General features: G+C 37.4%; 1 protein-coding gene across 3 annotated transcripts in view; it reads right to left on the bottom strand.

Moving 5' to 3' along the window:
* Positions 1-24031, bottom strand: part of TENT2 (terminal nucleotidyltransferase 2) — a 48020-nt gene extending 23989 nt beyond the window's left edge. Inside the window, exons 1-10 of one of the 3 annotated variants that reach the window (XM_026865572.1) lie at positions 23672-24031; positions 20907-21094; positions 20157-20273; positions 17175-17403; positions 15986-16100; positions 15773-15864; positions 14916-14982; positions 9118-9187; positions 4500-4576; positions 1755-1883 (exon numbers count right to left, since the gene is read on the bottom strand). In XM_026865572.1, coding sequence (XP_026721373.1) covers positions 1755-1883; positions 4500-4576; positions 9118-9187; positions 14916-14982; positions 15773-15864; positions 15986-16100; positions 17175-17403; positions 20157-20273; positions 20907-21061 — 1051 coding nt within the window. In that variant the 5' untranslated portion in view covers positions 21062-21094; positions 23672-24031. Of the gene's footprint in view, positions 1-1754; positions 1884-4499; positions 4577-9117; positions 9188-14915; positions 14983-15772; positions 15865-15985; positions 16101-17174; positions 17404-20156; positions 20274-20906; positions 21098-23671 lie in introns of all 3 variants that reach the window. The other 2 variants (XM_026865573.1, XM_026865574.1) reach the window with 2 other exon arrangements.
* Positions 24032-24167: the final 136 nt, after the last annotated feature.

Genomic DNA, 24167 nt, shown 5'->3' with positions numbered 1-24167 from the left:
AGGAGGTCTCTAATTGCTAGACCATGTAAAGATACTTTTTACCCTCCCCTGCTTGTACTTCACCTTTGCATAGCCATCTTCATATCCTGTAGTTCCCAACATTTTCAATGTTCTATCTAATAACCACTTCAGCATTTTTAAGTTAACTGTCATTTCATCTCCTTCAAATCCACATTTTTTGTTTGATTTTTTTTTCTTCTGGTGTGTATTAAGGATCTACAATGAAGTACTCAGTCACCTCCAGTATGGTTTCAGAGCTGTGACAAGACTTAGACACATACTCTTTTCTTTCCACAGCAACAAAGAAATCTACCACAGCAGAAAAAAACCCAGTCACTGGATAGACTAGTTTATGTCCTAATCTCCTCTTGACTGGCACATTAACAACAAGTACATAGTATGGGCATCAAGAAAATAAGTAACCCAGCCAACTGGATCCCAAATACACAAAATGCCCTCCTAGGTCCTCTATTACACATGCTGTTCAGCTGAAAGCAAGCCACCAGCTTGAGTCAACTACCATAAAGAGCTTTCCACCCTACTACAGAGTGGGTGTAGCACAATCTTGAAATTAATATAGTTGGCTATCTGCTCAACAGCAAGTATGTTCATTCCAGGTCAAACAAGCTGTCAGAGGAGCAAAACATGGTTTCTACCTGATTAAAAAAGAAATTAAAACCTACACAAACAGACAAAGAGGAAAAGTCTAAAATGTTACAAAAAAATTAAAACAAAGATTTAGCATAAATACAAGCAGCAAAACACAAAGTCTACATATGAACTGACATGAATTAAGAAACTCCTCCTACAAGCATATAACTCTAAGATGTAGATTTCAGCAGCTCCTTGTGTTCTTCTGAATAAACTTATCTCCTAATAAACAAAAAGAAACTCATACTGAGCTAAATGATTTCTTAAATGATTCCTTAAGTCTTAAGCAAGAATTGCCAACTACAAAAATCACAAGTGTGGGCTTCCTCTAATGAAAGAAAGAAATAGGGGGCTAAGCTCATTTCAAGCTATCTATTCCTTGAAAACATTTCTGGACTGCATGAGTTTCTTGAATTCTCAACACGGATCCTTAGTTTCTCAGCTAAAGCTCTCAACATCCATACAGATATTCAATGTTTCAATATATTGAAGTCACAAGGAAAGATACTGCCACTGGCAGTCAAATATCCCAGCTTCTAACAGTCTTTGACATCTGTCACCTTACAGAGACAGTCAACAGTGGAAAAATCTAACCACATGGTAGCGCATACTTGCATATACATATCCCTCATGTTCAGTCCTTCACTCATCAGAAGATACAAAAATGACCCCACAGCATTTATTGTCCCTTTGAATTTTCTTGGAAGTTCCCAAATTAAAAAAACAGAAAACAAAAAACCCCACACTGATATTGTTACGTTTTGGGTTTTCCCTTTGTTAAAAGGCAGACATTTCTTAACTAGAGCTTTATTTTCTCTTGTTAAAAAGCAGATTTTTTTAATTAGCACTTGAGTTTATTTTATAGTTATATAGGTACATTCTTTTTTAAAAAAATCTTTTTGAAGCTGGTAACTCTACCTCCAGAGACAAGGTCTACTTGTTACAAGAAAAATGCAGTGCTATGGAAGTGAACGAAACCATTTTATTTTCAGATTTTTCTGTGTGGAAGATGAATCCTGCCAGTGCTAAATGTTATTAAAGAGGAAAACTACACAAATATAAACTTAAAAGATAGAGTTTCGACATATTAAAAGAATACTTACTCTGTAAATAGTGCAAAACCATCAAAACAAGACTATAGCTGCTTAAAGTACCACGACTGGCATCATTTATATCACGAAAACTTGCCCACTTCTTAACAGCAAGCACCAATGGACGAACCCGACTCTCATCTGCAAGTAAAATAAATACATCTTTAAAAAAAGCACATTCAACTAGACAGCAATCAACCAACATTTTTTCCTACTTGATCAACATGATACTCTTGTATTCTAAGGTTACCTTTTGTAACCACTTTATAGAATTTAATTATTCTGCAAGTACTATCCATCTTATAAAAATCAGAAAAAAAAAAAATCTGCATTTGAAAACTGTCTTTTGAGTAGTAAGATCCACAGACACATTACAAGGGGCATTCCAGGTAACTTGCAGGTAAGACAAAACTGTATGCATCAGTCAATGTAGCAGTGTCATATTCTACTTTTAAGTTCTCTCCAGTTCATTGTACTAACTGAAATAACTTGCTGCCAGGAGAGACTACATCTATTTTTTAAAAATTTTTATTTTCTTATTTAGGTTATACAAACTTTAAGGGTAGGGAAAAGAATTCTCTTGTCTGAAGGACACAGAGCTCATAAGTTTTCCTCAGGATCCATAAAAGCAGTAAACCTTGCACACAAACATTAATTTTAATTTTGCCTTGTCCTCAATAACTTTTTATGTAGATGAGGTGTTAGATACAGTAACTCATTAAATCAAGACATATGCTTTTCATGAGGAAAGACAAATACAACTGCTGGGGAACACAGACAGCCTTCTAATTAAGGTAGTAATCTGTTGTTAGGGAGATGTCACTAAGCAACACCTCTTAAGGACCTTGCAGACTACTTAATTTATTATTTGCTGATATGTAGAAGCAGATCATCAGGTCAATCAATGGTCTTACAATGCCTTATATGTTTGGGAGTATCTTTTCTAACCTGACAGCTTTGTGCAAAGTTTTGAGTTCTGCACATCAGGACAGGAAGATTATCAATAGGTAATCACTGAATCCAGAACAAGAGACATCCTGCAACAGCACCAGTTGGGGTACTCCCTGTTATTCTGAAAATCCTATCAAGCAAATGATTTTCTCACAGCCTGTAAGTGGTAGTCTTGTCAGAATGAACGTCCTAGATCTGGAAGACCTCTTAGAAACAACAAAACTCCTTACCACCAGTCACCTCATTCCTGACATGATTTACCAGTAGTTAAACCACAAAAAAAAAAAAGACTAATAGTACACTAACAGTGAGATGCAGAAGAATTACTGTACAGATACATATATGAACATGCATTAACTGAAATAGGATTTTTCCATGAGAAGAAAATGAAAATAAGCTCAAATTCCAAACAGAAGTTTTGAATGTGTATGTCACAGTACAGAAGATCTTATTTTAGTTGAGCTTATCCTGAGATAAGATTTTCTATCTGCTAGGGCCTTTAATCAGTATATAACAAAGTCAGTGTGCAACATGGCCAGTAAACTTTTCCCGATACCCTTTCATCAGGCAACAAGCTACCTCCTCAAGAAAATGCACAGTACTGTCATTTGCTCAAAACTAAAAGGTTCAGCTTCCATGAACTGAAAAATACTTACATTCAATATCTGATTTAATTGCAGATATGCCTCATTAGGCAAACAAGTAATAACATAACAGCACAGACTTCAGTTTCTAGCTCTGTTTAGTTTGCCTACATTTTCTGTGGACATTCTGCTTCACTCTGTCATACAATCTTTGATGTTTTCTACAGCACCTATGCACCAATGTAAAATCACTGATCTCAAAAAAGATAGAAAAGCATCCCCAGAAATATTTATGAGTTTTGGGGTTTTTTTAAAATCATGCTCACTAAGATAACTAGGCCCTTGTTTGTCTTAGCATCTAATTTGTGGTAACAGAACAAAGAGTCCCATACATCTTCTACATGAGAGGTAATTTTTTTCCTCCCATGCAGCGTGAAGCACTTCAGTCACAAATTTAAGTGAGCAGGCCAGTACTTCTAATGCTATCATGCTGGTTGATATGACTTATGAAAGTATGTAAGAAAACCAATTAAGGAAAGTTTCCATTTACTTTTGTTTGCCTTACGTTATCTGAGAGTTTTCTGGTCCAAAGAATACGAAACAGACTATGCTTAATACAGTTTGCCTATTTAGGAAGGTCTAGCACATTGAGAAGATAACAGTTTCAATCAAAAGTCTCCCTTAGCTACTAACTCAGTCCTTGACCTCAAGAAAATAACAGTATTTATCCTTCATCAGGAGACAGAGTTAATTTTGCTTCCTTGGCAACAAGGAAAAACAGAACAAAAGGTGGAATACTAGGACCTCTTCCACTGTTCTTTTCACATCTAGACTCTTGTCTGCTCTACAGTAATTTGCTGACAGGAATAAAGGAAATCTGTGGCAGAAGCTAGGTACTGTATCAACATTAGACATCTACCTGGACTTGTGCAAAGCGCTTTACACTGTCTTGTACGACATCCTTGTCTCTAAATTGGAGACATATGGATTTGATGGATGGACCACTCAGATAAGGAAATAGCTGGATGGTCACACTCAAAGAGTTAAAAACATACTTAGCTGATATATCAATTTTCTCCATATATTTAGAGTCAATAACATAAGCTTATTTTAAAGCTATCTAATACATTATATTATATATGAATTATAGTAGTTTATCAATAGGAAAATATAATTCAAAAAGTAAAGTTTATAGAAATTAGAAAATACATTAAAAACTTACTGTATGCGTAGGTTCTCAGAAGGAATGTATTTCTTATTCCTACAACATTGTTTACATTCAAGTCAAACTCCACACAGCTATTGGGGAGCAGAAAAAAAAAAAAAGAATCACACATCACAGTATTTAATTTTAGAATATTTATTGCCTACTTACATGACAGAGGTGGAGAGATGTAACCAGGATAATGCTCTAGAAATTATCTTTAAACAAGAGTTTTGATGTTGTGATTTCTTACTTGAATTTCTAGAAGACTTGAATTCTATTGTTATAAAAATGTAATTATTTTAAATAGAGAATACATGTAGATCAAAACCTGGACCTTAGGACAATTTAATTTATCATTTAAAAAATTTTTTTATCAAATCTTTCTCCCAATTAGACTTGCACTATATGATTTACTATGGACAACTTTTGATGCCAGGAAGGATTCTTTTAAGTATCAGTTTAGGAAATCATGCTGGTGAAATGAAAAAGAGAATTGGAAGAGGTCAAAGGTAATAATCTATGTTCTGCAACAATGGTCAGATATGATCAGCAATCACTTTGAAATAAAAACCATGTATTAGCAAACATTGCATGTTTTGTGGTAAGAGTTTCAATAACTGTTTCATGCTGTTAACAGCAAATAAAAACAAGGCAAACAAGCACTACCTGCTTGCTTTATATTGCACTCAGCCCCATGCTTTTAATTTCACACTACAGAGCTTAACTACTCACAGTAGTTAATTACTGAATTTAATTGATATTAAATTCACAGGCAGTAAGCAATAGTGACACTGTAATCTGCAATAAGAAAAACCTATTCTTGATGAAGAAGTAGCCATCTACATTATCTGCACCTGAATTAATATCAAGCATGACTTCTTATATGTAGTCAGGTAAGAATGCCATACTACCTGCCTGGATGAACAAGGAGCTCCTGAATAAGCTCACATGTCAAACAGAAGCATACAGAGGGTGGAAGCAAAGACAGGGTAGTCTTGGAGTAATAGAACTGTCCAAGCAGGCAGGGATCAGGTTAGGAAGACCAAAGCCCTGATAGAATTAAATCTGGCCAGGGATATCAAAGGCAACAAGAAAAGCTTCCATAGGAACATCAGTGATAAAAGTAAGATTAGGGAAACTGTGGGTCCTCTCTACAAGGAAACAGGAGACCTGGATACCCTGAATATGGAGAAGGCTGTGGTACTCAGCAACTTTTTTGCCTTGGTCTTCACTGGCAAGTGCTCCAGCCACACTGTGCAAGACACAGAAGGCAAAGGTGGGAACTGGGAGGATGAAGAACCACCAACTGTAGAAGATCAGGTTTGAGATCATCTAAGGAACCTGAAGGTGCACAAACACATGGGACTCCAGGAGATGCATCCATGGGTCTGGAGGAACTGTCAGATGAAGTGGCTAAGTCACTATCCATCATATTTGAAAAGTCATGGGAGTCTGGTGAAGTTCCTGCTGACTGGAAAAGGGAAAACATGAGCCCCAATGTTAGAAAAGGAAAAAAGGAAGACCCAAGGAACTATAGGTCAGTCTCACCTCTGTGCCTGGAAAGACCATGGAGCAGATCCTCCTGGAAACTATGCTAGAGCACATGGGGAATAAGGAGGTGATTGGTGACAGCCAACATAGCTTCACTGAGGGCTAACTGTGCCTGACAAATTTGATGGCCTTCTCCAACAGGGTTAAAGTGTTGGTGCATAAGGGAAGAGCAACTGACATCACCTACCTGAACTTGTCCAAAGCTTTTGACACTGTCCTGCATGATAGCCTTTGTCTCTAAATTGGAGAGACATGGATTTGATGGATGGAACAAACAGTGGATAAGGAATTGGCTGCATGGTCACACTCAAATTGAGTTGCAGTCAATGGCTCAATGTCCAAGTGGAGAGCAGTGACAAGTAGTGTTCCTCAGGGGTTTGTGTTGGGACTGGCATTGTTTAATGTCTTGGCTGGCAACAGGGACAGTGGGATCAAGGGCACCCTCAGGAAGTTTGCCAGTGACACCAAGCTGTGTTGTGCAGTTGACACACTGGAGGGAAGGATGGCATCCAGAGGGGCCTGGACAGGCTTGAAAAGTGGGCCTGTGCAAACCTCATGAAGTTCAACAAGGCCAAGTGCAAGGTCCTGCACATGGGTCAAGGCAATCCCAAGTACAAATACAGGCTGGGCAATGAGTAGACTGAGAGCAGCCCTTCTGAGAAGTATTTGAGGGTACTACTGGATGAAAAACTGACTATGAGCCAACAATGTGCACTCCCAGACCAGAAAGTCAACTGTATCTTTGGCTGCATCAAGAGAAGTGTGGTCAGCAGGTCAAGGGAGGGAATTCTGCCCCTCTATTCTGCTCTTGTGAGACCCCACCTGGAGTCCTCTGTTCAGTACAGCCCCCAACCTAAGGACACAGAGGTCATCAAGGGGCTCAAGCAGCTCCCCTGTGAAGACAGGCTGAGAGAGAATTGGGGTTGTTCAGCCTGGAAAAGAGAAGGCTTTGGGGGAGACCTTATAGCAGCCTTCCAGTACTTAAAGGGACTACAGAAAAGATGGGGAGGGACTCTTTATCAGGGAGTGTAGGATAGGAAAAGAGGTAACAGTTTAAAACTGAAAGAGGATAGATTTAGATTAGATACAGGAAGAAATTCCATACTGTGAGGGTGGTGAGACACTTGATCAGGTTGCCCAGAGAATCTGTAGATGCCTCTGCCCTGGAAGTGTTCAAGTCCAGGCTGGATGGGGCTTTGAGCAAACTGATCATTAAGTAATTGTTAAGGTCCCTTTCAACCCAAACCATTCTATAATTCTGTACTTTAAGAGCACAGTACATAACGGTACAGGAAATAAATTTGAACTACTGCTTAACTGTTGAAAAATAAACACAAACACAATTAAGAATAGTAGTTGTATGTGCAGATATAATAAAGAAATATGACAGGCTGCATGTGTAATTCCAATTAACCACAATTGACAAGATTACTATTTACCAGATGCTGATTAAGCAAGTTCTATTGCAGTTATTTTGTACTTTAATATGCACATTTAATAGATGTTGCAATTATGGCAAGTGAACGAGGTTTTGTACTGTTGGGACTCAAGTTCTGCTAAGAGCAGTAAAGGAGAGGAAGAGATCAAACTGCAGATCAAATGCAACAGAAGAGGAACCTTTTGCATCCTCTGTAGTACAGTAGTCTTATTAATCAATGGGTTGCCTGGTAGCAGAGCCAGCACTGGAATTATTTCCTGAGAAAGACTACACAATATTAGATAGTGAGTCTTCATGTTCAATAGATCTTCATTTGCTGTTATGGCTCTAAAAAACCCCAAACATTTAAGGTGAAAAAGGAGAACACAAACTGAATGCTTTCTCATTCACCAAATCAAAGTGCAAAATGGAAATTTTCAAGTATGTATGAACCACTGGCAACACATTAGAATGCAGATGCAGAGACACTGCCTACTGAATTCTACCATCTCCTTCCAGCAGCTTGGCATCAAGAAAATGGGCGTTCACAGGAAGCTTGTCATGTTTAGCTTCTGGTTTTAGTTAAAACAAGCTTACTGTCCTGGGTACAGATTATCCAATGAATTTTTCAAGGCTTCTGTGAAAAAAGAATGAGCCCCGTTGTATTTATATATATGAACCTATGAAAAGAAAGAAGCCAGTAAGAGACTGAAAAGAGACAGATGCTTAAGAAAGACAAAAAAGGGGTGAAGGCGACGGGTTATGTAAGAGAAAGATGAAAGGAAAAGAGAAAAAGAAAGGAAAGAGAAAAAAGCCCCAAAATCACAACAATCCAAAGTCATGTAATTTCCTATCTCCTCTATTCCAAAAAAACATCACAGGAAACCAGATGAACAGTACTGGGTTTTGTCTCAAAAATGTAATGGGCAGCTTCTAGTCTAAGACAACTATACTTTGATACAGTAGAAAATAAAGAATTCTTTAAATTCTCTCTGGTACACAAATATCATAACTGTTACCTTTTTTTTTTTTGCAAGTGACTGTAGTATGGACTATAAATGCCTACAAAAAGACTTCAATCTTCTGACATAATCACTTCCATATATCAGTTTTCTTTAAGTTTATTTTCTGATTTCAAATTGGAAACAAGTATTCTTGCTATGACCCTACGATTTACTGAATATTTGTACCAGGAAGACAGCAAAATATACTCTATAAAATGAACAAAATTTTTTAAATCAAGAATATGTCATCACATATTCTGTTTGTTTTACTGTTGTGTAGTGTAAACTCTGTGAATTAGTCTTTAAGTAGCTCAGCAGTTGTTTGCAAAGCACACAAAATTATCTTTTACAACATTTTTCTTCCCAGTGTTGTTTCTGTCATGAACTATTTGTCAGCTGGAGTCCACTCTGTACAAATAGCCCATAGGAATCTGTGCTGTATTGCTACTAATTCACATAACAAACTAAACATCTCAACACAAGAGGTGTTTCAGGCCACCAAGGAGGTATGGTGACTGCCACTGCATGCTAGCTTACAAATTTGCAATACAACTATAGTACAAATAAACAAAGCATGACTTCAGTGGGACTACTTATATGGACTGTACATAGAATATTTTACTGTGTCAAAGTGAAAAATTATGTAGAACAGAATACTTACCTGACTTTATCCCTGAACTTCACGATTGGCACTTTTGCTCGAATCAGCTGAGGTCGCTCAATGTAGCTTGCTGAAAGGGAGAAAAATATGCCATTAAGTTTCATGTAAGATGCTGATCTTAAAGAAAAATCTGAAAGTGGAGTCACATTGATGGATTTATAGCAAATAGTAGCTTATTAAATTTAGCAAAAATATTCTCAGAAGGGTTGTGCTAAACTAAGTAACAATTAGCAACTGCAGCAAAAATATAATATAGTGAAGTGTATGAAAAAAATGCACTAAACATTAAAGAAAAACATTACTGGAAGATTTTCCTGTGGTAAGGCCAGACCATCCAAACCCAAATATACTATCATACAGTGCCATCAAATGCACCTTCGCACTTGGGTCCCCCAAACTGTTGTGTCAGTCATATCTCCAGTTTCCCTATTCTTGACAGTATGTCAGGCTATATTTAGTAGTTGGCCATAATCCTGAATGAGAAATGCACCCAAGAAAGTAATGGAAGAGACAATGAAAAGCAGAGTCTGTAAGTTATATGATACAAATTCAAGCAAAAGGCATCATTTTAGTAATTTCTGCTGCTGCAAAATCTAGGACCACTTCAATTTTTCCATATCTAACATCATACAGTTTCCCCTTGCTTCTATAAATCAATGTCATATTAGCATAACTAAGTATGAAAAAGCTAGAACTAATGCAGACTGAAAATAACCTTAAATAAAAGCTGATCTTCACTTTTTAAAGAAAAAAAAAAAAAGAAGAGATATTTCTATCAGTTTGGATAGCAACCATGATAAAAGTGTCATCTCTGTTGCACTGAGGTGACCACCTCAGGTCTGATAAAATCCTACTGTGCACTATTCAATTAAAATAAATTCTACTTTTGTTTTGAGACTTTCTGGAAGTGTTTTATGGACATGCATGTTTAGACAGATTGTACCTGTCTTTTATGTGGATTTGAATGCATTCTATGACCGTAAGCAACACATTGAGTAGCACTCAAAAAAACCATAATCTTATTAATTTACTAATTTTAAAGGAAGAATCTCACAACTTACACAAGTGTCCCCTCCTTCTAGTTGCACCTGCAGACACTTTCAAGCATCCCTCCTCCAAGATCCCAGAACACTCTTAAAGCAAAGCTGTAAAGGGTGTGGAGCTCTCTGACTCCTTTTCTTTCACTATTAAATTTAAGACAAAGATGCCCAACTCATTAGCACACTGTAGACAACAGCGGGTATATATCTCCATGCCACAGAAATTCAACCTTCCTCACTATGACCTTTCTCCAGAGCCTTGAAGAATTTAACTTAACATTCTAGTGGCAATCCAGTTCCAAATACATCCTTGTCTGCAAACGCCTCCCAACACTTGATGGATGCTTATACCAAATTAACTGGCTAAGAAAAAAAAAAATCCCAGAACATAATCCCAGTCTTTCCCAGGGTGAAACAAAGCAAAGAGGATGTTAGAAGGTAGTAGCTTGCTGCTGGTACCCTCTTTGCCTCACACCAATGACACTGTTAGCAGAATCTCTACTGTATATTAGTTTGTCATACATACAAGGGAAGAAACAGTCAAACACAGGATGTGGAATTCTGAAATACATAAAGGTTGATTAAGTGCCTTAGTAAACTGACTATCTGACCCTGAAGCTACGACCAGAGCCTAGACCAAAATACTTGTCAAGAATTCAACATAGCTGCTCCACAGTTTTGGGCAGGGCTGTGAAAAAGTCACAAATGGCACTTCAGCTGTAGTGAAAAAGAATATAAACACTTCAAAGAAAACTAAGCACTGTTTCATAAATGACATATGCAGAATTTCAGATTAAACGTCTTAAGTCTCTCTTCTTTTACAGAATAAAAGACTAAGCAATTGTACAAAATACTAATCCCAAACATATGCCAAAAAGACCTGCTCTCACTGATAGGGTTATACTACAGAAAGATAAATCAGGCAACAGAGGAGTCTGAATCCAGAGTCATGAAGAATCTAGGTGGGTACAACCCAGCACAGGATGAAGTAACTGTTGTTTGGAATTCACTCATCCACCTGCATAGTCCTTCAATATCATTTGAATTAAAGTTCCCTTGCTTGTCCTAGCTGCGCATGTTCCCCACTAGACAGCTGTTAGGTGGATTCCACTCCAATAACCTAGTGTGAACACTACTGCACCTCTGTGTGTAACTAAGAGAAAATGTGCTCTTTGTTATTTATTCATATAGTAACCACTCAATGCAGTACTAAGTTTTTTTTAAATTAATTCTGCCTAGACAAATCTGAAGAGAGTAAACAGTCTGACATTTAATATCAGTGGTTTGAATTATACTCTCTTCAATATGTCATAACAGTTATCACCCCAAATTCATGTTTTGCATTTCACATTTCTAAAAAACAACAGCTTGTGTATACAGTTCTGGGAACATTAGCCAATACTGGAAAAAACAGGTATGTGCAGGTATCTGAATAAACAAATCAAAAAGTTGTGCATACTCTGCTAGTCTCTGATACAGTATATGACTGCTATCCTTATGTCTCTCTACTCTAGAAAAAACACAATACATAGCTTTAAGACTAACAAGTCCCATAAAAACCAGTCTAGATAAGATGGTCCAGTTTTCCACTTCAAAAACGGTTAAAAGGTAGATTTAAAAAAAAAATAATTTTACACTTTTAAGATTCAGCTGGACAGGGTGGTGGGTCATCTTGTCTAGACAGTGCTTTTGCCAAGAAAGGTTGGACCAGATGATCCCTGAGGTCCCTTCCAAACAGGTATTCTATGATTCTGTGACTACTTGAGAACAGATCTTCATTTCAGTCATTATTCTGGATGTAGAATGACTCAAACTCCTTGCTCACACTTAGTACCTTTTGCAAGCTTGAAACTGAAATAAGCTGGAGTTTAGATAAATTTTGAATCCACTTCCCAGATGTCCTAGAATGAAACACTAATCTGACTACCATGCCAGTTAACTGTATATAAAAGATAAAAGAGATGGCTTTTGAAGTTCTGCAGATGATTTACCTAAAAGAAAGACAAATTGTGAGAGACTCATCTAATCTGCACTTAGAATGCTTCCTAATTTATCAATCAATCATGGAATTAAGATGAAATATGATGAGAATCACAGGGTTCTTACCGCTCTTATTTTGTAATGTACCAGGACATCACAAACAAGATGTTATGAGAGGCACAGCTAGGGAAAACTTCTCCCAAGTTTCTTATTTGAGATGATCAGGAAAACAGTTAAAAAAAGCTCTAGAACATTACCTATGCCATAAATCTTCTCCTTATTTTTGTCCTTTAACTCTTTCACAAAACCAGCCCAAGAAAATTTTAAATAACATTATCTTTCCTCCCCCTTCTTGTCTCTTATATCTTGGCATATACTTTGTTAGGTTTCATGTTTGGCCCCAACTATGTTTAGTTCCATTCTCTTATGTGAAGCAAGGATTAAGTTTAATGACAGCTCACACACTTGTTGAGAACATGCTGCCATCTTCCTTCTACAGAAAAAAAGACAGAAGGAAATACTTAACTAGTATCACTAAAGAAGGATTACCTTAAGATTACAGGATAGCAACATATGTATTAACTGGACAGTGCAAAACTTAGAAATAATGATCAGAAGAAGTTTCATACCTTTCAGGTTGTTAACAAGCACATGCAGTGAAATACAGAATTCTGTTGAAATGAAATCGCAATTCTTAAAGAAGCTTGGTACAGACAAATCTTACACTTGATTGTATACAGCAGCAGCATACATGCACTGCTAGCCCTTTAAAAGTTGCAAATCTAGAACTGTTTCAAGTAACGTCTCAAAAGAATTACAATTTCTCTATGCTTTTTTTAAATGTACATACTTGTAGATCCCCTCCTTGACGATTAAGCAGCAGCTGATTTCCGAATACAGCAGACAGTAAGAAATAATTGCAGTTCATTAAAAAAAACATAGCCGTTCTGAAGCATAGCGAACAGCCATTTATAAACATGTAAACCTGACTCCACAAAGCCGAAGGAGTGCCAACAGGACACCACTGAAGCACATACTGCTAAGATCATTTCCCCAGGGGTGAAGAAAAAGCATATGAATCTATGAGCTTCTGAAGTTTAGCCTGGGGGAACTCCCTCCCTGCCCCGAGCCAAAACCAACTCACAAGATATTTTGAAATTATGGATCACAGCAATTATATTTGCCTAAATAAGCTTTAATCAAAATAACTGGCAACCCGTCATTTCAGAAGTATGAAATGTTAACATAGTTGAGCTACAGTTTGTAAATGAATTAAATCCAAATGTGAAGACCCATATGGCAAAGCCTTTTTCATTTTGAATCAGGTGAACATTTTCAAACAACTTTTGTCTATCAGTTCTATCCGCAGAACATCCATACATAGACACAAGCACAGATGGTTATAGTAATTCATGCCCATAGTGATGTTAAGATTATGAAGAGATGATCTAAGAGATTTACATACCACAACTAAGAGAGTCTGACAGGAGTGGTAATATCTGCAGTGTTTTGTCCTGCCTCACATTTCAAAGTACATTTTGATTAAATGAAGCTGACCAAAGGCTCTTGCAAGATAACAGAAAACTAGGAAACCATCGAAAATGAGCAATGGTACAAACAAAAACCTTCAAGAATCACCCCCACATGACTATCATGTCTTTCTGATACTCGTATTCCCTGGCAAACAAACCTGATTTTGTCTAAAGCTTTGTCACAGAACACAACCATTTGGAAAAAAAAAGAAGGTGATAGTTTATTTTGATGCTTTCTGATCCCTGAAAACACAACTGTCATCACTGTTCTTTTCAGGAAGCACTGGAATGACTTGTATCCTAGGCAAACTCAGACTAAGTTCTGGACTCCTTATGCAAACATCAATATACAATAGTAGTAAGGCATTAAATATCAGATGCCTATTCTGTGAATGATCTATCATGTCTCTCATCAAGTGAGCTGTTGAAATCTGCACACTTGCCAATGAAGAAATTTTGAAGTCTGCCTTTCAATTTATGCTTTGTTCCTTTTACAGCTGCAGGAGTGTTCAGAACAGCAATATAAGGAAGGGTATCGAAGAATTATCACAAATGTGAGAAGTAGCAGGACACAATTATTGATATCAATAAATGACAGGGTCTTTCATAATTCAAAGGATGGCACAAAAGCCTCTTTGAAGTAGGAAGCTTTCACATTTAAGTCAAGAACCGCCCATGTGAATTACTTCATCTGAAGAAAGTCTAAACAACTTGTAAGAACTATAAATTAAGCCGTTTCTCCTATATGTACTGCTACTGTCAACATTTAGTATTTTCTTCACTAGGCACCTGATTAATTCACTGGTATTAAGCCCCCTGCCTCCCTCCCCATCAATTCCACACAGTCTACTAAGAGTGACATCTTATTTTACAAATTCTTAGGAGTACTGTCCCCACGAAGGCACTGAAAACTAGAAGAGTAAGAATAGTTCAGTAACAGAGGTTTCCTAAATGGAAATCTACTTTCCCCCCTCCCCCACAGTTGTGGTCCTCAATTCAAAAGTCATTTTAGATGCTATCTATTCTTGAAGTCCACTAGTTTGCAACATAACTGTTACGTTTTTCTACTAATTATCCATCAGCACCAAGATAAGTAACATTACTAAATATTTATAGCTTTTCTCCAAACAGTACCATGATTATAAGTTAGACAAGATGTAATTACACAAATTAGTTACAACTGTGCATCAATACTTCTTCCAGTATTGCCAATAATCTTACTACCTCACTGAAGCAGGAAACTTACAAAGTTTAGTACTGAAGAGTTTTTGGACTAAGCTGAGTATATGCCTTGCTTCAGTCTTCTGATTTACCTGAAATATGACATTAAAGACAGAAGTTGGTATCTTTCATTTAGATGATCTAAGTAAGCTTGCTTTACTTTTCAAATAAAATTAACTCTCAGAATATGAACATGTTTGTCACATTCCACAGCCTACATATTTCAAGCAGCAAAAGCCAGAAAGAACAATTCACATTCAAAATGCAGAGTAACTATCAGACATTCACAAATCATAGAACTTGATGAAAACCTAACCCCACTTAAACAAATTTGTCCTTTCCTTCCTTTTCAATGATGCTTCAGTTCTCTCAAAATTATGCTCTATGTAGATTTTTTGTTACGTTGTCTCTCAACCTAAATTCTACTTGAACATTTTCTCTCACCAAAAATACTTAAGATATTTTGCATATGAAACTCCTTCTTATGCCTGCTCACTAAATTAATCGCGATAAAACGAAATGAAATTTTAAAATTGTAGTTACTAAAAGTTGTTCCTGCATCTAAAACAAGTTAAAATTCTCTAAACAATTCTCTTCAGGATTCTAGACAATTTGCTTCTGTTTTGCTGTGTTTTTTTCACTTATGGAGTGAAGGTAACGCTTATTTTTTGAATGTTTTCTTCAGCTAAAGAGCTTATAGGGTTACATTCATATTTGCAACATTACTGGGCCCACAGTTCATAGCTATTACAAGTGAAAAAAAATGTTATTAAATCAAAAGGATTTGACCATTCCTTTCTCATTTTGGAATCCAGCCTTATAAAAGCACATTCACTTTAAAAACAGATTTTGTTTTAACTACGTATGTTTTAAATTACTTACTGGTTCTTCTTTAACCAACAGGCACAAGTCACCATCACTGCTACGAGTGCCAAAGCCATTCAATGAGGACCCAACCAAAAAGAGTCTGCTCTCTGTTAACAGAAGAATCACAGAATAAAAACTGATGTGACATATCATAGTTTAAAAGGAAGGAAGAACTGCAAACCTGAAGAACATTCAAACTGATATTAAGTAATCAAATTCAAAACATACGTGGAAAAATATGCTGAATTTCTCTCTGGAGCTGAGTTCTGCAGAGCTCTTTTCTCTTCAAATCACAGGTCTGTTGCTGACATGCTTGAAACAACTCCAAAATCTGATGACTTAACTTGACACACACATTCAAAAATTAAAGATACAGAGAAGTGAACATTCCTTCCTGCCAGAGATGCAATTACATGAAACACAGAAGACAGCATTAAAAAAATCTAGCTTAATTTTGCACAACCTATTCCATTTAGTTTTACCACTCCTGAATTCATATTGAACTCCTCCCTGAAGATAGTTCTTCAAAGTTTTTAAATTTAAATTTGTGCAATGTTATAAAATGTCTGTCCACAGAAAATAATTTTTGCCTCATCAGTATCTGCAGCCTTTCAGGGAAAAAGCAGTGAAAAACCAGAGAAATCTTCTGCTGACTTTAGCATCAACAGTTTGCCTACCAACAATAGAGAAAAAAAATATTAAAACTGATTTAAGTTAGCTTTCTTTCTTTATCCCACACAAACTATTAAAGAAGTAGTCATATCTTTGGTGGAATGAGGTATTAACTGTTTTTCTCTCACAACACTGTTATATGCTATAATCAACAGGCATATTTACACTAAAAAAATATCTTCTGTCATGTTGGTATAGATAAAGTAAGACTGATTAGCCACATGCTTTTTTTAATTAAAAAAGAACAAAAACCACAGTTCCAATGCTACTGCCCACCTAAAGACATCCTCTTCTATATTCCAGAACAGCTAGGACAATAACTTTTATCTTCTTCTGAAGAGAGGCAAAGAACATCTTTATAGGCCAAATACTGTATTTAGTCAGAATGGGCTTCTCTCACATTACCAGGATGTTTTCCTTTTTCATCAGGATTCTCTCCCTCCCCAATCATGTGACAAACAGATCATCCCTCCAATTTCTACTTCCTGGAGCAGACACACAGGTTTCCTGACATTAGTATGGAAACCAAACACCACAAGAGAACACCCCTACTTCCCAAAAATGCTTGAGACAAACATGGAGGCTATACAGGGCCATACTGGCAGCTACATTTATTGCTCTTTCTTCTAAAGATAGCCTAGCGATGCAGACTCCATAACACTGTCAAAGAACCTTGCAAAAATGTCTGCAGTCTCCCACAGCACCACTGGACCCTGCCTACTCAGAAGGCACAGAAAGATATTACCTTATCTTTGGCCACAGGGAGTATGGTTTCTACAGGGATATCTTGCAATGGAGGGACACATCCTGGTCTGTACGGTGCACAGAACAGTGGAGATTGAATTGTTCCTGGGAAGGAGCATCTACCATCTTCTACTAAAGGCACTGCTTGGTCAACTACAGTTGTTTCAGAATGACGTGAATGAAACCGTGGCCGTTTGATATCATATGAAACACTTTCTTCACTTGGTCTCCTGGCAGGGGGAAGAGAAAGAGACAGTAAATCCTCCAGTTTGCAAGCTCCAACCTATGGCTAAAAGACAACAGCTACAAAGTGCAAATACAATGCTTAATTACGTGACTATTTCACTAAAAGCAAGTGTTCTAGAGAACAAAAGATAAGCCCATGCCAGATACCAGGTTAAATAAACCTGGACTGGGAAAAGAGAACTCCTAACTGCAAAAGTGCAGCCACCCCTGAAATGAACTGATACATCTGCTTTACAAAAGTGACTGTCTTAACCATCTGAAACCTAAATGGCAAGTTCAATTAAGCAGGGCAACTTTGAAAGCTGGTTGAACTAGCCTGGTGACAACACACGTATTTTTCAAAAGATACGTACCAATTATGTAAGGATACTTTTCTTTTAAATCAATGTAAGTGCAGTAAGAAGTTTTGCGAGTTCTGAACACCCAGTGATGAATAAAATAAATTCAGAGGTGGGGACTGGAGAAGAATAAACTGACCACAATAGCCATTCAAAATGTAGCATTTGTCTGCATCTTAGATTGTACACACAGTAAACTAATCTGGGCAAAAAACCCACTATTCATTTGACAAATGGAACTAATGATTATATTAAGCTACACTGGTCATAAACGTAATGTCTCATTTTCAAACAGTAGTCTGTATCTCCTCATTAAGTCATCTGTCACAGGAATTTAAATACATCTGAAGAGATACACTGATCTTATAGACAGCCTCTTGGCATCTGAACTCTTTATTGAGAAAAAAGTTGTACTAAAAGCTGACCAGTGGTTGAATACTGTGGTCCACCCACAGTAAAGAATAAGAGGACTTTAATGTTTGTTTATACAGCAAGCACTGCATAACATTAACCAGTGGGGGGGTACTTACACATTTTTTAAAATTAAAAAGCATGAAATCAAATGTTCACATGTATTAATGAATTAACTATTAATAAAGCTACAGTCATTGCTTGTAGTTAGAAAAGTTGGCCCCAAAGTTATCTGGGGACCTGGACAGATAGTATTATTAATAATAAAAACTTAACTGAAGAGACCTTAAGTCATAATTTCTTAAGAAACATTTCTTTCCAGAAGGGGTTGTTAGGCATTGGAATGGGCTGCCCAGGGAGGTGGTAGAGTCCCCATCCCTGGAGGTGTTCAAGAGTAGGGTCTACTTAGAGCTTAAGGATATGCTGTAGGTGGGAACTGTGCTAGGCGAACGGTTGGACTAGATGATCTCCAGGGTCCTTTCCAACCTAGATGATTCTATGATTTCAGTTTTCAATTCAGAGAAGTTCTGATAACACTACCTACCCTCAATCTTAAAGGAACTCATAATGTAACTTTACACCAAAACAATGCTGCTTCAGCCTCTTTTTACTGAGGAGAACTTGCACAAACTCATGACCAGCAAAAACACCTTAAGAAGAGTTGACTCAAGATCTAATGATTAACTAGTTGACTGTAAATCTCCTAACATAGCATAGTTTTCCATAAACCAGACTGGTGAAAAGGCAAACATGCATGCTGCATGAAACCAGGAACATCTTTAGTTCATATGATAGTTATATACTCAACTATAACTTAATACCATTTGTAATTATTTTCTAATCCGTTAAATATGGAAGAGAAATAGCATACTGTGGTGGTTTAAGCCCTGCTGGGACCAGAGACCACATTGCCCTTGCCCCTCCTCCACCCTCAGCTGGTCAGGCTGGCAGTGAGGCACAAACCCCAGGTTAAAATAAGAAGAAATTTAATACAACAGTGTGATAGACAATCTGAACAACAACAGTAGCAATGATAACAATAAACAGTAATAATAGTAAACAAGACAGAAGATATACAGAGAAATACCACAAATGGTTACAGACAGCTTGCTTGTGTGCTCCCCGCTACCAAAGCCACAAAGGAAGAAAATTCCCATGCTCCTGTGCCCGGACCTGACATCAGCATGGTACAAATAACCCAGCTGGAGATCCCTTCCCCCTTCTCTGCTGGGGAAACTTAACTCTATCCTATCTGAACCAGGACACATACAGGAAATAATTTTGAATAAATAATCTTTCTCCCTATCAGCTGATTCACAGATTATTACAAGACACATATCATCTACTACTTCTGAGCTAATAAGAAGTGATTTCTTTCTAGAATGTTAAAAGAAAACAAACCCACACTTTCACCTGAAACTCCTTTCTGTTGCAACTAAAATAACACAGGAAGTTATGTAAATTCAATTTAATTTATTTTTTTAAGAAGTATGTTTCCATAAAATTCCTCTTAAAAAAAAATCAACCTACGTATGCTTGAGTTTAGCACTTCATGTGAAAAATAAAACATCATATAATTAAGAAAATCAGGAGAAACATCTAGCATTTCAGCAGAAAAACATCACAATTCCTATAAACACTGTGGGTGCAGCCTTACTCTTGACAAATTAACAGGAAAAGAAACAATTTATTGGCACAAACCCTTTTATAGTCAAGCACACACAGACTATGATCTCATAGTATTAAAATAAAATATGGAGATCACAGTTCTGTAAGGCTACAGCTGTTGGAATAGAAAAACTACACATACTAAGCCATTTTGAATATTAAATTCTCAAAAGCAGGTACCTGAACAGTTTAAAGAGCCACAACATGGCCTGTTTCATCAAAACCCATTTTATTCAGTACTGCAATTTCTAACAAAATTCAAGCTGCACAAGAAACTGATATTAACAAACAGAATTAAATCACACACACAAAGAACTTACTTTCTTCTTCGGAATGACATGGAGGCCTCAGACATATTTACTGGACTGCAATTTCCATAAGTCATTGGCTGCGGTGTAACAGCTGGAATAGTTGCAAGGTTCCCATTCAAGAGAGCCCTGAAAAGATTATAGTCCATAAATTTTATTCAAATTATAACTAAGATGGTTTTTATGGTTTGGTAGTTTTTGTTAAGTAAATATTGAACTCAGAAAGTACTGTATTTTTTTTTTCTTAGAAGCAATACATGTGTCTTTTCTATTCAAAATGAAGATATATTTCAGTATCTCTCTTTCATCAAAAAAACCCAGAAGATGGTCTTTCTTCACAGCACATATGCAATAAGTTAGCAAACAAATTAACAAGGTATTGTCAAATTCAAGAGTCTAAAGAACACTATAGTGTCTTCAAATCTAGCCCCAAGAATAAATGTTTCTTCCCGTTCTCAGCTTCTCCTCTCTTTCCCCAGTAAACAAATACAGTTGAAGACCTTTAAAACTGAACTGTGGATTATTAACTCTATCAGTGCAATGGCATCTCATGCATTACACACAATGTAGGAGAACATTAAAACTTAAAGGTTGTGAACAGAAATGATACAGCTCTGTTTTACACATGACATCTTCCATTATTTGTTAATGTTAATTGTTAAAACCTGAAAAATATCCTCCATAAACAGAAATATTTCTTTCAAAAGATTATTAACTCTCTTTTTCAACCCAATTCCCACTATCAAATCTTACTGTACTTACCCTGCATTCTGAAAATTAAACTCAGCATCAGCAATTCGCTGGCGAGAGAGAAGAGTAGGTGGTATATTTAGAGGAAGCTTATTGAAGAAATCACTCCGTTGTTGATGTTTTTGATGGAAGGGTGGACAACCCAAATTGGAGGAATTTCGGAACATGATACTTTCTATTTGAAGTGAACATGTATCCTTTTCCTACATTAAAAAAAAAATAGGCAACAAGAAATGATACCTTTTAAACTCCTGGTTTAAAAAAAATTAATCAAATAATCTAGAAGGTATTTCCAGAAATTGCTGAAAAGAATTGTGATTCTGGGCTCGTTTTATGTCCTTTTAGGACAAGAAACAAAATTACTATATAAATTTCACAATTACTACTTACTTTACTGATGTTTAAAAGTGAATTTTTATTTAATCCCCTCCACTTTAACTTTAGAAGAAAACATGACACAAGACATAAGAGTGGAATATGCTTCTTAATTCAAACATTCCACAATGAGGTTCACAATACATGGAAAGAATTTGACTACATGTTCTGGTTTCACCTGGGATAGTTTTTCTTCTTAGATATCTTTTCTTCTTTGTAACTAGAACAGTGCTGTGCTTTGGATGCAGTAGGAGATTTGGTATGAGAAGAATCTTGATAATAAACTGTTGTTTTCAGTAGTTGTTAAGAGATAAAGGACTCTCCAATTCCCCATGTCCTGCATGGTACTCAGGTGTACAAGAAGCTGGGAGGGAGCAGACCCAGAGTCCCAGACCCAAATCAGTCAGTGACATATTCTATATCATGTAATGTCATGCTCAGTATACGAAGGAAGGTCGGTTGGGAAGGAGGTGGTTGCCTCTCGCTTCCAGGACTGCAACTGTGGGATCTTGGTATTTGGGGATCACTAGCTGGGAATGGGCTGGGTATCAGTCAGCAGGTAGTGAGCAATCACATTGTGCATTACCCGTTCTTACCTTCTATTACTGCTATTGTTTTATTTCAATTATGCAACTGCTTTTATCTCAACCTACAAGTCTCCCTTCACCCCTCCAATCCTTTCCTTTTTCCCCCCCATCCTCTGGGCAGGAGAGGGTGAGCAAACATCTGCATGGTGTTTGGCTACCACTGAGCTTAAACCATGATACTGCATCATAAGAACGTGAAGATGCAGCTGATCATGAGCTATAAGTAAAATTATTTTTTCTTTCACAACATAATAAGCAAAGAAGCAGCCAAATGATGACAGCAATTGGAAAGTAACCTACTCATGCTTTAAGAATATCATATACATAGTGTTATTTTATGTTTGTACTTACTGAGTGGATTCTGTGATAGAAAAATGTAGGCTTACTATCTTTTAAATTTAAAATTGATTCTGGCACACCTGACTGGTGTTTTATCTTGCACACAGAAGGGCTGGATGAAAAAGAAAATCTGTGCCCCTATAATAGGTTAAACTGTATTGCATCTATTTTGAAAATCATCAGTACCCTAAGCTCAACTTAAATGATGGAAACAATAAAACCTCATATTTTACATTGGAAAAACCATATCCAAAGATTTTTAAAGCCAGTTGTCAGTACTGTGCATATTTCTTATCTGCAGTGAAAACCTGACATTATTTTCAAGTTTCTTCAATGGTTTTTTACTTCAATCTTAAATAAAACCCCTGCAAACAAAGATGTGTCTCTGACAAACACAGATGTATATGATTAATCTTAATACTCTGCATATGAATATTTATCCAATTACAAGATGAACAAGTTTTTTAAAACAATTTTTAACTGGAACATTTAGAAGTCATAAGAGCAATGACAGTATTTCCCTAATTATTACCCAAAGACCTTTTTATCAACCCAATGCTACAGTAATACAATTGGGAGAAGCGCAAATAGGTCCACGGCCTAGCATTGAAATCCTGTCACCACACAGTAGTCTAAATTTGGAATAAAATTAAAGTATACCACTTTAACATTCTCTCAGTTACCAAACTAAAAAAATGGAAAATAAATACACATAGGCATTCTCATACACTGAAATAAAATCAGTTATTCTTAACTCTACTGTAAGGTCTCACTGTTACCATAGTTTAGAAGTCTTCTTTCACTTACCATTATGGCCTGTTGTCATGTCTTAACCTCCTCAGACAGCTCAGACTGTACAGAACATGGCAAATAAACGCCTAGGAGTTTATCTGCTAATGTTTGACTTTGTTCCTTATTTCCTGTGATGACAACCCACACTAGTGAAAACCTGGTACTACCTACATGGACACTGCCATACTAGGCCAAAGAAAAAGCCGTCAAGACTAATGCTCTCACAGTTGTTTACTCTTTTTTTGGGGGGTGGGGAAGGGAAACACGTGTTAATGACTTATTTTGGGGATGTCTACTTTCAATTCTACTGAAGAAACAAAACTTAAATTTCATGACAAGAAAGCGACCTGACAATTACATTTAACCTGTGTTATATTTATGTACAGTCTAAACTTCTCCGTTTCTAGTACAGACAGGCGACATAACGACGATTAACACACCTCATTCCTCTCTAAGCAGCCGAGGCAGTCTCAGCAACACACACAGGACACAAAAGCAGTTTATGGATATAACTCATCAGTAACAAAACCGCGCATCAGAATTCAAGACTAAGTTGCAAAAGTAACGCATTCGTTCTAGTCTTTGACTTGTAAATATCAGGAAGAGCAGCAATGGAGTCACCTCCCCAAAACCAAAACTAAACAGCATCGTAACACTGCTGTCTCACAGTAGCTGTAACAGCACTTACCGCGACTTTCAGTGAGATTACCTCGGCAGAAATTGCCAGGCTCTCCAAAGTTTCATAATCGCTACAGTTCAAGTGCACTTGTCCCAGGTGGGCACTTTTTTCAAGTAAGTGTGCATCTTTCGGGGAAGTGCACAAGTAAACTCCGGTACACTTCCCGCGGAGACAAGACCGAGCGCTCCGGCGGCGACCGAAGCCCCGCCAGCCTCAGCGCCGGCCTGTGGCCTCCACGCCCCGGGCCCACCCCGACCCTTCCAGCCCCTCTCCCCACAGCAACACGGGACCCCTGCACCGCGCCAGAAGACTCACGCCGAGCCTGGGCACAGACAAGAGAGCCAGGCCCCGAGGTAGCAGAGGGACGCCCTCGACTACTGCCGTGACGGCGCGGACCGGAAGCAGTCAGCGACGCCGAGTGGGCGCGGCCCCCTCCCGGATGTGGAGCGCCGGCAAACGGGGGCGACTCTCCTAGGGCGCGCGGCGCTTTTTGACGTTACG

The sequence above is a fragment of the Athene cunicularia genome (genome assembly GCF_003259725.1).
Source record: "Athene cunicularia isolate RWA chromosome Z unlocalized genomic scaffold, athCun1 chrZ_part1, whole genome shotgun sequence".
NCBI lineage: Eukaryota > Metazoa > Chordata > Aves > Strigiformes > Strigidae > Athene > Athene cunicularia.
This window is presented reverse-complemented; position numbering and strand designations above follow the sequence as displayed.